Source organism: Ursus americanus, chromosome 34, assembly GCF_024610735.1.
Source record: "Ursus americanus isolate L20-20 chromosome 34, mUrsAme1.1.p, whole genome shotgun sequence".
Classification (NCBI taxonomy): Eukaryota; Metazoa; Chordata; class Mammalia; order Carnivora; family Ursidae; genus Ursus; species Ursus americanus.
In genome coordinates, this window is record NC_142160.1 from 11,871,735 (window position 1) to 11,885,207 (window position 13,473).

Here is a 13,473-nt window from a genome sequence, read left to right on the forward strand (position 1 = left end):
AGTTTAAAGCTGATGGAACAAGATGCTTGCAACCTTGAAGAGGAAGAGCGTAAAGCAAGTACCAAAATCAGAGAAATAAATGTTCAAAAAGCAAAACTTGTTACTGAATTAACAAACTCTGTAAAGGTAAGGCATTTTCTTAATTTTAGTCACTTTTTATAGCAGGTAGATAAGTAGATAGATTTTTTTAAATATCTTGCTAAGATTTTACTATCAATAATTTTAACTTTGACATTTTTCATTATAGGTCAATAAATTGGCTCAAAGTACTCATTGAGCTAAGTTATATTCCAAATGATTCAATTAAACACACAGAAAAACATCTAAAAATTCTCTTGTAAGAAATAGTTATAAAAAGAACTATTTGAAATATCAGTCGCATTAGAAAAATGTTTTTTTCATGGTTTATGAATTTTTAAAAACTATTTTTTTTTCTTGGTTGTAAAACAAATTAAACTTTTAGGGGTTTCTGTTCCTAGATCTGTACTTCTTTGCATATACAAAAAGTTGATTTAATTCTTCAAAATACTACAGTGATCTCTGAGCAGAACAAGTTAGAATCCGATTACATGGCTGCTTCATCACAGCTCCGTGTCTCAGAGGTACAGTCTTTGCTTTTATCTTTTTATGATGAGGTTCCAGCCTCAGACCAGTTTGAAAACCTGTATTGTCACTTGGAATATGCATTTTGTTACATGCTCTCTTGAGGAGCCATTCTTTGAAACACTGTACTGTGCATTTTATGTTATGTGATTGCGGGAGGTGTGGCAGTAATTAGAGTACCTCACATAGTCATGTGACAGGCCGAGTCCCCCACCTGTTCTCCTAACCCGTATGAATCAGAGCGACGCTGTCAGCAGGTAGCAGCTGGTAGCGTGTACTGCACTCTGTACGTCCCGTAAACTGCCGATGAGTTACCGTCATCACCGAGCGTGGCCTTAGTGTACAGTTGTGGTGATTTAATCTTCTGTTAATATCGATCTATGAAATGGTAAGTGTTAAAATAGCGTGCAGGGGGTGAAATGTGATGCACTAAAGTTAACGAAAATCCCAAAGAAGAACTGCTAGTGACAGCGGCATAGTTTTTGAGTCTTCCATATCCTTTCCCAAAAATAGAAGAGCAACTAGGATAACAGCCACAAACCCATGGACAACATATACAACAAAGCCAAGTTTCTAAGTACCCTTGCTGGTGTCCTGCAGCATACTCCCCCATACCCGCCCAGCGTTAGCAGCAGACCGTTCAGGGTAAGGGCACAGTCCCCAACAAGCCTGCCTTTCAGTCTCTAGCCCCTCTCCCTGGAAGGCTCAAGAATAAGAATAACCCTATGACTCAGTGCCCCAACCCTCTCATCACACGATTTGTCTTTCTGGCATTGTCTATCCCCCTCTTGAGTCATCTCCTAAGCTTGAACGCAGGGGCAGGCTCATGAGTAACCTATCACTCAGAAAATTCCTAGGGTTATAGAGTCTCCTTCCCAAAAACCAGGGACAAAGGCCTAATTCTTTATTACACAACATGTGTGAACTCCGGAATATCAGTGGGTAAGATTAAGTCAGCAGCAGCAGCATGACTAGCGTGTTGTCACTATGTGGTAAACGGGGAAAGCTCAGAGAACCCAGAAATGAGGTCACCAACAGGTTCTCCTCTCTAAACAAAGGAGGCCCCACTAGGTGTGGAAAGCTCAGCAGATCAGTTTGAGAACAGCTGGAAGTGGGAGGTGCTATAGGCTCTAGAAAGGTCGGATGGTGCAGTGGTGGTCCAAGCCCTGGGAACTCTCAAACCAAACTGAGCTACTTTGCAGAAGCACGCTGCTTATGAGAACTAGAACCACGCGGTAGACTAAAGAGACTGGAAAACTGGCCTTACATGGTTATAAGGCTGACAGTGTAGCTGACACAGCACTAAAAATGGGAGAAGATAGACAACTGAAGTACAATAGAATATACTTCCTGATTGTCCCATAGGTATTATCAGGAAGAGTGGGTGCTTTGGGTCACAGAAATAAGGGAGATTTTCAATATTGTTTGTAGTGGGAAACCACAGACAGTATTCCAAAAGATATAAAGGACATAGGACATTATATAAGGTATTTGTGCAAACTTCCCTAAATACCAAAAGATATGCAAAGAAAAGGAGAGGAAGATAAAACACATCATACCACTGAAGATTAGGTATTTTATTTATATACATGTATGCCACAAAAATAAGTATGACATAAAACAGCAGAACTAAGGCCAAACATCAATCTTGTCATTAAGTATAAAAGGATGTAACTCATCTTCTTAAAAAAGGGATTATTTCCAGGTTCCAATATGGTGCAGAATGTGAGAGGTCTATAAGAAAGAGATTGAGCAAGGTTTAAATAAGAGGACGAAGAGCCCAGGGGGTTTTCTTCAATCACAGAGACCCAGATATCAAAAGTATCTATGTTTATGAAATTATAATGACACTTAAAAAAATAGTCATATTGGTCACCTTTGAAGGATCCTGGAGAACAAGCTCATTTTGAAAAATGGCAAAGAATCTAGCATTTATTCAGAATTTCCTATGTGATATATTACTTAGGATTAGTAAGAGAAGTTCCTCTTTACAGAAGCATTTCAGATCATCAGTATGAGGGAATTACGGTAAGAGTGTCCCTACTTTGCAGCCGCCAGTGAATCAGCGGATCACGTTAGCTGTGCCGTCATAGAAACATAGCCAGACATTCATATGTAGACCCACGAAAAGACAGAACGTGAAATTATTTTGTGAACAAGTTTCAGTCTGGCTAAGCCCCTGGCACAGGGTGTGTCGACATCAGCACTGCCATCATCTTACACTGGAGAGCTCTTAGCGCGGGGGCTGTCCTGTGCATTGGAGAACGTCTAAGCGCAGCATCTCTGGCCTGTACGCGCTAGATGCCAGCAGCATACCCCTCCCCACTCTAGTTGTGACGACATTGCCACATGTGCCCTGGGGGACAAAAGTGCTCCCATGTCAGAACCACTGCTCTAAAACTACCAGTTTCAAGTCTTCAGAATACCCTATTTTATAATTAGATCTCAATTTAGATGAAAAATTGTCATCAGAAATATTTGATCCTGTTTTGAAAAACTTAAAAAAGTAAATTCACGTACCCAAGTTGTTCTCACTAAACATTTTCTAATAGCTGGAGTATTGGTTTTTAATTTTAAATTAATTTAAACTAAACTAAAAATTCAGTTTCTCGGTCCTACTAGCCACATTTTAAGTGCTTAATGGCCACGTAAGACTTGTGCCTACTTTAGTGCAGTACCTAAGAAAAGGAGAAAGGGGAGAGAGAACCTTTAAGTTAAAAAGAACTTAAAAATATATTAGCCAAATATAATGTATGGACATAATTTAGATCCCAGTTTGGACAAAGCAATTGTAAAAAAAAAAATTTCCTAAGAAGTGGAAGTTTGAATACTGACTCGATATTTAATAATATTAGCATTTATTGTCAATATCTTTAGGTTTGAGAATGTGGTTATGGATTTTTCTGAGTCAGAAATACATTGTTATAATATTTATGAAGGAAATAGAATGTCTGGAATTTCTTCAAAATCCTCCAGGGAAGAAGGGAGTCTAGATAGAGTATACAGGACACTATCCTGGTCATGAGTTTAGGTTTGTTGAAGCGGGGTGACAGGTACATGAAGGCTTACTATATATACTGTTCTCTCGCCTTTCATGTGTGTTTGCAATTTTCCATAATAAAACATAAAAAGCTTCTGTTCTCAGCCATGATGAAATAATAGGGGCCATATGTGCCCTCTAAAAGATGGGACAAATAAATGAAACAGTGTTTTTCAGACTTTAGATAACAGGCGGCACAGGACAGTGATTTTTGAGGGAAGGGAAAACAGTGCAAGGTGATCCCTGTGATAGCCGTAGCTTACGGCCAGGAGAGTTTCCAGCCACAATGTAGGGAAGAGGAAGCCAGTAGGAAATAGAGCATAGCACTGCGGATCTCACAAACGGTAAAAGGGCATTAGGGGAATGGTGAGCAACTTTCTGGCAGTAAATTTGACAATTTAGAAGAAATGAGCAAACTCTTGAAAAGCCCCGAAAGTCCCTGAAGGAAGAACTAATTAGAATAGCCCTTTATTTACTAAAGAAATTAAATTTGTATTTAAAAACCTTCCCACAAGGAAAACCAGCCGAGACTTCACTGGTGAATTCCAAGCACAAAAAGGAAGAATTACTAGCAGTTCTACCTAGGGTCTTCAAAAGGTGAAGAGGGTCTGGGAATACTTCTTGACACATTGTATGAGGCTAGCATTCTCCAATATCAAAACCAGACCAAACTACAGACCAGTATCTTTCATGAACCATAAATGCAAAAATTCTTTTAAAAAGTTAGCAAATGAAGGGTGCCTGGGTGGTGCAGTTGGTTAAGCATCTGCCTTCAGTTCAGGTCATGATCCCAGGACCCTGGGATCAAGCCCCACGTCGATTTATTTTTTTATTTTTTATAATAATTTTTTATTACGTTATGTCACCATACAGTATATCCTTAGTTTTTGATGTAGTGTTCCATGATTCATTATTTGTGTATAACACCCAGTGCACCATGCAATATGTGCCCTCCTTACTACCCATCACCACCCACATCGATTTAAAGATTTAAAAATAAAAAGTTAGCAAATGAAATCCAACAGTATACAAAAGAGTAATAATACATCCGAACCAAGTGAGTTTGTCCCGGAAGTCCAAGGTTGATCTAACGTTTGAAAATTCATCTGTATAATCTATCATGTGAACAACTAGAGAAAAACCAGATGATCATCTAAGTACATACAGAGAAAATGTTTGCCAAAGTCTAGCATCCTTTTGTGATAAAGACTTTGTGTATTGAGGAATAGAAGGGAATTTTTTCCATCTGATAAAGAGCATTTACCCAAAACCATTAGCTCATATCATCCTGATTGATGAAGGAATGGCAGCTTTCCCCTAATGATTGGAAACAAGGAAAATACTCACTAATCAGTTCTGTCCCACATTGTACTGGAGGACCGAGCCAGTGCAGTAAGGAAAAAACAAAGACTTGTCTATTTCAGACAAACATAGGTCTGTGGAAAATCTTAAGGAATCAGTGCTATCAGTGCACTTAGCAAGGTTGCAGGATACAAGTTCAGTACAGACATTCAAATCAGATGTGGCTCGCATCTAGTAACAGCCAACAATTAGAAATTGAAGTTTAAAAATACTGTGTGGGGCACCTGGGTGACTCAGTTGGTTAAGCATCAGACTTGATCTCAGCTCAGGTCTCAGCTCCGGGTCTTTTTTGTTTGTTTTTTAAAGATTTTGTTTATGTATTTGAGAGAGAGAAAGAGCACGGGTGCACAAGCTGGGGGAGAAGCAGGCAGAGGGAGAAGCAGACTCCCCACTGAGCAGGGAGCCCAATGTGGGGCTCCATCCCAGGACCCCAGGATCATGACCTGAGCTAAAGGTGGACACTTAACCAACTGAGCCACCTAGGTGCCCCTTAGCTTGGGGTCTTGAGTGCAAGCCCTGCGTTGGCTCCATGCTGGTTGAGGAGCCTACTTAAAAAACTGTGTACAATAGCATCAAAAATACGATGCTTAGGGATATATTTACAAGCCCTGTGTGTGCTGAAAACTACAAAATTTTGCTAAAATGTAAATAAGACTTATGTAAATGGAGGGAATGATTATGTTCATGGATCAAAGGTCAGTTCTCTCCCAAATATATAGATTCAATAAAATTCCCAGCAGGGTCTTTAGAAGTTGACAAGCTTATTCGAAAATGCAGTAGACTTAGAAGAACTTGAAAGAGAACAAGTTTGATGACTCACCTTTCCTAATTTTAAGTCTTATTATAAAGCTGTAATAATGAAGACATCATTATATTGGTATAAAAATAGACATATATGGCTCAGTGGAACAGAATAGGGAAACCAGAAATAGATTCACACATATATAGTCAGTTGTTTTTGGCACAGATAACGGAGGCAGTTCAGTGGGGAAAGAATAGTCTGACAAATAGTGCTAGAACAATTGAATAGTCATGTACAAAGAAAAATAGCCACAACCCCTACCTTGTACCATATATAAATGGGTCATAGACTTAAATGTAAGAACTAAAGCTAAAAGCTTCTTGAAGGAAAGAAAAATTCTTGGTGATCTTGGTTTTGGGAAAACTGAATGGAACACAAAAAGCACGAACTATGAGGCAAAAGGAATCAGAAGTTTTACTTCAGCAAAATTAACTTCCTTTTCAATAGATGCTGTTAAGAAAAGGCAGGCTACAAACTGGCGGGGAGCATATATCTGCAACATGTAACACCTGACAAAGCACTTATATCACGATGAAGGGCTGTTACTGGGGACCATATCGAGCCTCACGTCTGCTTATATTAAATCCCTGCAAGCTCCTAGTTTTTGCATTTTCAAAGGAGTTTAAAAAAAAATGACATTCTGTATGGGGCCATCAACACCTGAAATACTACACCTACTGGCCCTGTGTAGAAAAAGTTTGCCGGCCCTGAAGGATACTATCAAAAGAACTCTTCTACAACCATCGATACAAAGACGACACACAGCCCAGTCAGAAAATGGGCAAAAGATTTTAACGTGGTCTTCACTAAAGGAAATATACAGACAGCAAATGAGCACATGAAAAGATACTGAACTTCAGTAGTAGGCAGTGTGAGTCCTAGGAGCTGCCGCGGCAGACCCGCTGGAGTGACAGGCTCCGTACGGAGGCGTTGGCGCGGAGTAGAGCCCTGGGACTCGCGCTCACGCCCGTAGAGACTGCAAGTGCGTAGCCGCTTTGGAAAACCATCGGAGAGATTCTTAAATGCTAAAAATACACCTGCCATAGGATCCAGCCATTCCTCTCCTAGTATTTACCCAAAAGAAGGAAAAGCATATGTCCCTGAAAGACGTACAGGAATGTGTGGCAGGTTTGTCATAGTTAAAAACCGGAAACAAATGTCCAGCAGCGGTGAGATCACAAGTTACAGTATATCCTCACAACAAGTATTACTCGGTTGTGTGCTGAGATACACAGCATGATGGATCCTAATTATGCTGAGTGAAAGAAGCCACATCAAAAATACTCTGCCTCCATTTCTGTGAAATTCTACAGAAGGTAGAATGCCCCGTGAGAGAAGTCAATCAGCGGCTGCCTGGGACGGACACAGCGGGTAGATTACTGAGGGGCACAGAGCGTTGAAAGGGACAGATACATTGAGGGTGATGGTTTCGCCGTCGGATAGATTGATCAGAATCCACCAAGTTGTACACTTGACATGCAGCTTATTCACCAGTTACACGTCAAGGCTGAAAAAAACTGTTTGTCATTAGTTTCACTAAAGTCTTTCTTCCAATATTTCCTAGTATGAAATACTAAAGATATACCAGAGTAGGAGTAATAGAACCTCCACGTGCCCCTTCCCCTGACAAATGTAACACTTTGCCATATTTGCTGCAGATTTTGTAAAGCTTGTCCTGTATTTGAAGTCCCCTTGCACCTTGCTCATCCGCTCTTCTCCCTTCCCGGAGTCTGCTACACTCCGGTGGGGTCCGTACATGGTTCATGTTACACCAGACTTTTCAGAAACATTCCTGTTGCTTAATAGTGAACTGTAGTCGTATCTTTTAATGGAAACAGCCCTGATAGGTTTTAGGAAATGGAGGACCTCACAGAGGAGTGGGAACATTATTCTGAAGTCAGCCTCTTCACACTCGGCTTCTAGAAGAAGTGTACAGCTAGAAAAAATGGGAAGAAACAAGATTTTGCTAGCTGATAAGCATCTTAGAGTAGTAGGCAAGCACAAACCCGCCTCGCGAGAAGGAGCTGAAGATGAGGCTTGATATGCTAGGATTGGCTAGTTCACTTAGCCAAAGCCAGAGGCTTGGAAGATGGGAAAGTCCTTCCCTCACCCCTACCGTCCAAAACAAAGGAGAGGAAGGCAGCAGGAGTAGCCATAGTCATTCTGAACATGGTGAAGGGATCCAGCAAAAAACAAAAACAGAACAAAAAACAAAAACCAAAGGTAGTACCCAAATGGAGGGTGGGGGCAGCTGTGGGGGCTGGATATGGAGCTAGCTACCCAAGCAGCCTCATCTGTGTTTATTTCATGGGGTGTGACCGAAGTCCTCTGCGCATCATATTTTCTGTTGGTAGGTAATCGTAGAGCCCATGCTACGGTTTGTCACCCAGTGAGCCTGTGAGCCTGGCTGTTCAGTATAGGAAGCGGTATTACAGAAGTTGACCCGTTGTGCCCATACTGTATGGAGTGAGTCTAGTCACAAAATACAGTGTTGGATCCTGTGTGTGAAGTTTTATTTTTGAATTACACGTTAATGATCTTGAGAAGACTATAGGGTGGTGTCATGTTTACACAAGTATCACGAACTCATGGCGGCTTGGGGGTAAATCTCCCAACTTCAGCGCACTCTTGACATGGGGCTGCTCTTCAGCCTTTGTTCACGTGGACGTACTACGATTTCGTGTCCACAGACATAATCTCTGTGATCTGTTTCGGGAGTAGCCCAGGAATATTAATATTTGGAGCAGAGTACACTACTCTAGAGAGGAGCAGAGTTTCTTGGGAGGAGGGTTTGTTTTCAGTTTTTCAGTCACTAATTTTTTTTTTTATAAAGACGGCCACCTTACACTGTCCAAAGAAGTAACCTCTGGTTAGCTGCTTGTCCCTTTAGATTTGGTTCCTGGAAGTAGCCACTCTGTTCCCAGCCTCTTCCCCACTCACAGACACATGCAGGCGCACAGCCCTTGACAGGTTTTTCCATCCTGCTCTTACTGGATACCACCCGAACTTACTGTGCATTTCCTCAGCAGTATTTTGTACCATTCTGTTTCTCTTATACATCCCCTCTGGAAGGTTCTTTCATTTCCTGGACTGTGCACTCAGTAAGTGTTGCTGACTGACCACGGTCTCTAACCACACTTGAGGAATAAGGAAGATTGAGTGAAAGAATACGTAGAATCTGTCATTGTTCACTTTCCCTTCTACTTACTCTTCTTCTGTTTGCTGTCCAGTACCCACAGATGCTCTTAACTATTCTTGCTGTCCTATGTCATTCGAAACAAGGGGAAAACGGTGGGGTTTTTTCCTACTTGTCCCTTTGAACACATGGCAGGCTGCACTAAGGAGCCATTACTACCACTTCCCGTTTTGTCCTTGACGCTGACCATGAAAACAAGTTCTCAAAAGATGATGGACAAGTTTTAGTAGGGGTCGTATCCATGAGGGAACTTAAGGGATGGCTGAGCACCGTGGGGTTTGATACGTCCTCAGACTGCTGGACGGCCAAGAGGGCAGCAGGCTTCCAGGCCTATAGAAGGTCCTCCGAGAAAGACAGTGGTTGGGAGCGTCGGTTCGCTAATTGTGTCTGGAGTATCTGGAGGACCAGGTAGCGCGCGGACTGCGTGTAAGTCTGCATATGAAGGTGGATGCAGAGGGATGGACCTGTTACTTGGTTGAGGTTTTGGTTTCGTGTTTTTGTGTTTGGGGGGGGGATTTGTGTTTCTGTGTGTGTTTTGTTTTGTTTTAAGCTGGGCACTGCTTTCCTAACCCCACTCCATGTCTCTTATTTATTTTCAGTCATAGGTATTTTAATACCTATCTGCCCTTCAGGGGTATTGTGATAATTCCATTTAATATATATTAGGGTGTTTAGTACACTGCCTAGCATGAAACCAGGGTTTCCTTAAAAAGTATAGGTTTGTGTCAGAATTAATATTATAAGAATTAGAAATTGTTTAATGTGTTTATCTTCACGCTGAATTTAGAAATTCCTTGCTTTTATCTAATGTTCTCTTCTCGGGCTACCTGCTTACCTCTGTCCTGCAACACAATTTCAGGAGACTTTTGTTTATTTAAGGGAGATAGATTTGGGGAGAGAAGGGGTCATTTAACAAATAGTATTATTGCTATTACTTAATTGCTTACAATTAGAATTCGTAATCTTGTATAGTAAAAAGACCACTATCTTTTTCAATTTCAAATTTGACATTAAAATTTCAAGTTGACGTTAAAAGATTACTTTTCATATTTCTAAAATATGTATTCTGTATGATATGTACTAAATCTTATAGTTAACATTTGAATTTGAAATCCATTAAATTGGTATGAAATTTGAGCCTTATATTTGTATTACGGGAAAATTGAGGAATTAATGTTTTTATTTACAACTAGTGTTTTAGTAAAAGTTTATGCTCCTTAGAGCTCACATTCCTTTCATACAGAAAATCGTTTTCATTTGGACTCTAGTTGTTAAATAGAATATTTACTGTGTTAATTTTAGGTGCAACATGCTATTTATATTTAGTAAGAAATTATGTGAGCAATTCTGATATGTTCCACTAGAGGGCCCTCTTAGAGAAGCTTTTCCATGTTCAATGTCAATATACACCTTTCAGGACCATTGAAGTTCTCAGAATTTCCAAGAAAAGAGGATACTTATTCTTTCAGAATATGTACCCACATATTCTTTGAGTCCTTTCTGAGATGTTGGGGGGCCATAGTTGGTAAATCTGCCTCTTTCTGTCCTTAGGTCTCCCACAGATGAAAAGTTTCTGTTATCCATTAACTGTTACAGACTAGACTGTAAGCAGAATTATTAATAAAGCCTTTTTCACTAGTCTGACTTTACAACATTATGGTTAGCTCTCTTTCTGCTCCTTACCTACCCTCCCCACCCCGGGGAAGAAAAAATTCAGTAAGAATTATGGTTTGGGGGGGGTGGCAGGCACTGTATGAAGAGTTATGTCACAAACATGTACATACAGAAAGAACCGCTTTCTCTGATAAAGATTTAATGAGACCTCTGCCACTTACCAGAAGGCAGCTGTTGAAGGAGGTTTTGTCCTCCCAAGGCCAGAGGCCCACATGTTCACCTCCGGTATTTCTTTGCCATGATGTTCTGGTGCTTTGTTTTGGCAAGGCCCCGAGGAGTCTGACAGAGTGAGAGGTTTCTCTCTGGCCCATGTTGACAGCTGCCTCGGTGTGACAGGGAGTCTGTAACATTTTCCTTTATTTGTGTCAGGTTTAGAGAACTGTAATGGCAGTGATTAGTGTCAGGCTGGCTTTGTATTTTCGGTTCAGTCCAGTATGTGTTCCTTTTTCCCTAACTTTTGTCTTGGTTGAGCTTATTTGCTAATGAAACTTTATGCATGAAAATCACCTGAGGACCTTGTTAATAATACACGTGTCCAGGTCTCTGCCCTAAGAGATCTTAATCCGTACATCTGCCATGTGGCGGGGCTTCAGGGCTGTTTTAATAGTCTTCACTGTCTCCCTCGCACACCGCTCTTTTTGTGTGCAGACCAAAGCTTGAGGTTTCGTGGAAAGAGCAAGCTAGACCTGTTCTCTTAAGAACCTGTTCACTTGGTATTTTCATAACCTTGAGCAAGTTTTTTAATATCTCTGAGCCATGTGTAAAAAAGATAATACATTTCCCTAAGATTATAGTGAGGATTAGATTAATTAACATACAAGACAGTGGTTATAACAAGCCTGGCCCGCAGAAGGCATTCCACAATGTCCTCCTCCCTACACATGAAACTTATCATCTGGCTCTTGCCTACCTTATTACTCTGACTTTGTACAATCTCACCTCTCCTCCAGCTATGGCAGATTTCTTGTTCCCTAAGTAAGCCTCGAAGGAGGCTTCCCTGCCTTGACATTTGTAATCAGCTATCGTGGGAATGGGCTCTGCTACTTCCTTTTTTTTCTTTTTTTCTTTTTCTTTTTAAGATTTTATTTATTTGTCAGAGAGAGAGAAAGAGCACAAGCAGGGAGATTAGCAGGCAGAGGGAGAAGCAGGCTCCTGCTGAGCAAGGAGCCTGATATGGGGCTCGATCCCAGGACCCTGGGATCATGACCTGAGCCAAAGGCAGACACTTAACCAACTGAGCCACCGAGGCATCCCTACTTGCTCTTTTCCTGTCAGCTTCTGTGACCCCTCTGGCCTGCCTTCCTGTACCCGCCACCCCCTGCCCTCACCCCCTCATGCTGTCTTTGCTTTCCTCTGTCCAGCCCTCTCTGAGGGGCATGGTGCGATAATGAAAAGAGCATGAGTTCTAGAAGCAGGCATGGATGTGAATCCTGACAGCCTGCGACTAAGTGTGTGAGCTTGGACGAGGTGCTTTAATTCTTTTTTTAATGTGCAAAAGGGGGAATAATATCATTGTACGGTATTGTGAGAAATAAGGGAATCATGTGTGAAGCACACAGCACATAAGCTTTCAATAAATAGTAGAGCTGTTTCTTTAATGATAATTTGTGTGTCTTTCTCCTTTTTCACCTTTCTGTGTTCAGTGCATAATAAAATACTGACATTTAATGGATTCTCAGTAATTATCTGGTGAAGGAATGAATGGGTCCATGAATAAATGATAACTATACATGAAAGGCACTTGGACAACTACCAACCACTATTTAAAGGTTCTCTTTGCATTCAAGTGCTGAGTTTTCAGATAGGAAGTCTACGTACTGTGTATTTCAAATTATATTAGAGTATAATTATATATAGCTAAGTTAAACTGTGTCAGAAGAAAGCAGATTTAAATTTCAGAGCTCAAGGGGCGCCTGGGTGGCTCAGTCGGTTAAGCATCTGCCTTCGGCTCAGGTCATGATCCCAGGGTCCTGGGATCGAGCCCTGTTTAAGCCTCCCTGCTCGTGGGGAGTCTGCTTCTGCCTCTCCCTCTGTGTGTGTGCGCTCTCTCTCTCAAAGAAATAAATAAATCTTAAATAAATTTCAGAGGTCTTAAGCATTAATGTAATATGATATGCTGATATATTTTAAAGTTTAAGTTTAAATTTAATCTTATATCTGTCATGGTTTTTGAGGTACGGCTTGTAGATGATTTGCTTCTTGAAATTCAATTGTTAATATACAGGCTTACCTCATTCTATTGCTCTTTACTTTCCTACACTTGAGATATGGTATAATATTTCATTATTATATCTGTTCTGGTGACCTGTGATCAGTGAGTGGTTTTGGTGAAAGCTCACATGGTGGTGGGTAGCATTTTTTAGCAATAAAGTATTTTTTAAGTATGTACGTTGTTTTTGTTTTTAACATAATGCCGTTGCACACTTACTAGACTACAGTATAGTAAACGTAACTCTTATACACACTAGGAAACTAAAACATTCATCTGACTTTATTGTGATGGTCACTTTATTGAGATGCTCTGGGACTCAGTCCACATGTCCCCAAAGTACACCTGTAATGTGGTTGTTTAATCAGTCCTCTGACATAACGGTAACCTACAAATTGTCTAAAATTCTTTTTCTTGCAACAGCAACATTTCATCGAGCTGGATGAAAGTCGACAGAGATTACTGCAGAAATGCAAGGAGCTGATGAAGAGAGCTAGGCAAGTATGTAACCTGGGTGCAGAGCAGACAGTTCCTCAAGAATACCAGACAGTAAGTATAACAAGTGTAATAAGGCTGCGAGGTCCCAC

At 40.8% G+C, this 13,473-nt stretch overlaps 1 protein-coding gene across 2 annotated transcripts in view; it reads left to right on the forward strand.

Annotated features, from left to right (window-relative positions):
• The window catches only part of SMC5 (structural maintenance of chromosomes 5), a 90,125-nt gene that overhangs the window by 67,522 nt on the left and 9,130 nt on the right, over positions 1-13,473 (forward strand). For both annotated transcript variants that reach the window (XM_045772533.2, XM_045772534.2), the window contains exons 16-18: positions 3-126; positions 480-602; positions 13,310-13,435. In XM_045772533.2, the coding sequence (XP_045628489.1) occupies positions 3-126; positions 480-602; positions 13,310-13,435 (373 nt within the window). The remainder of the gene's footprint in view (positions 1-2; positions 127-479; positions 603-13,309; positions 13,436-13,473) is intronic.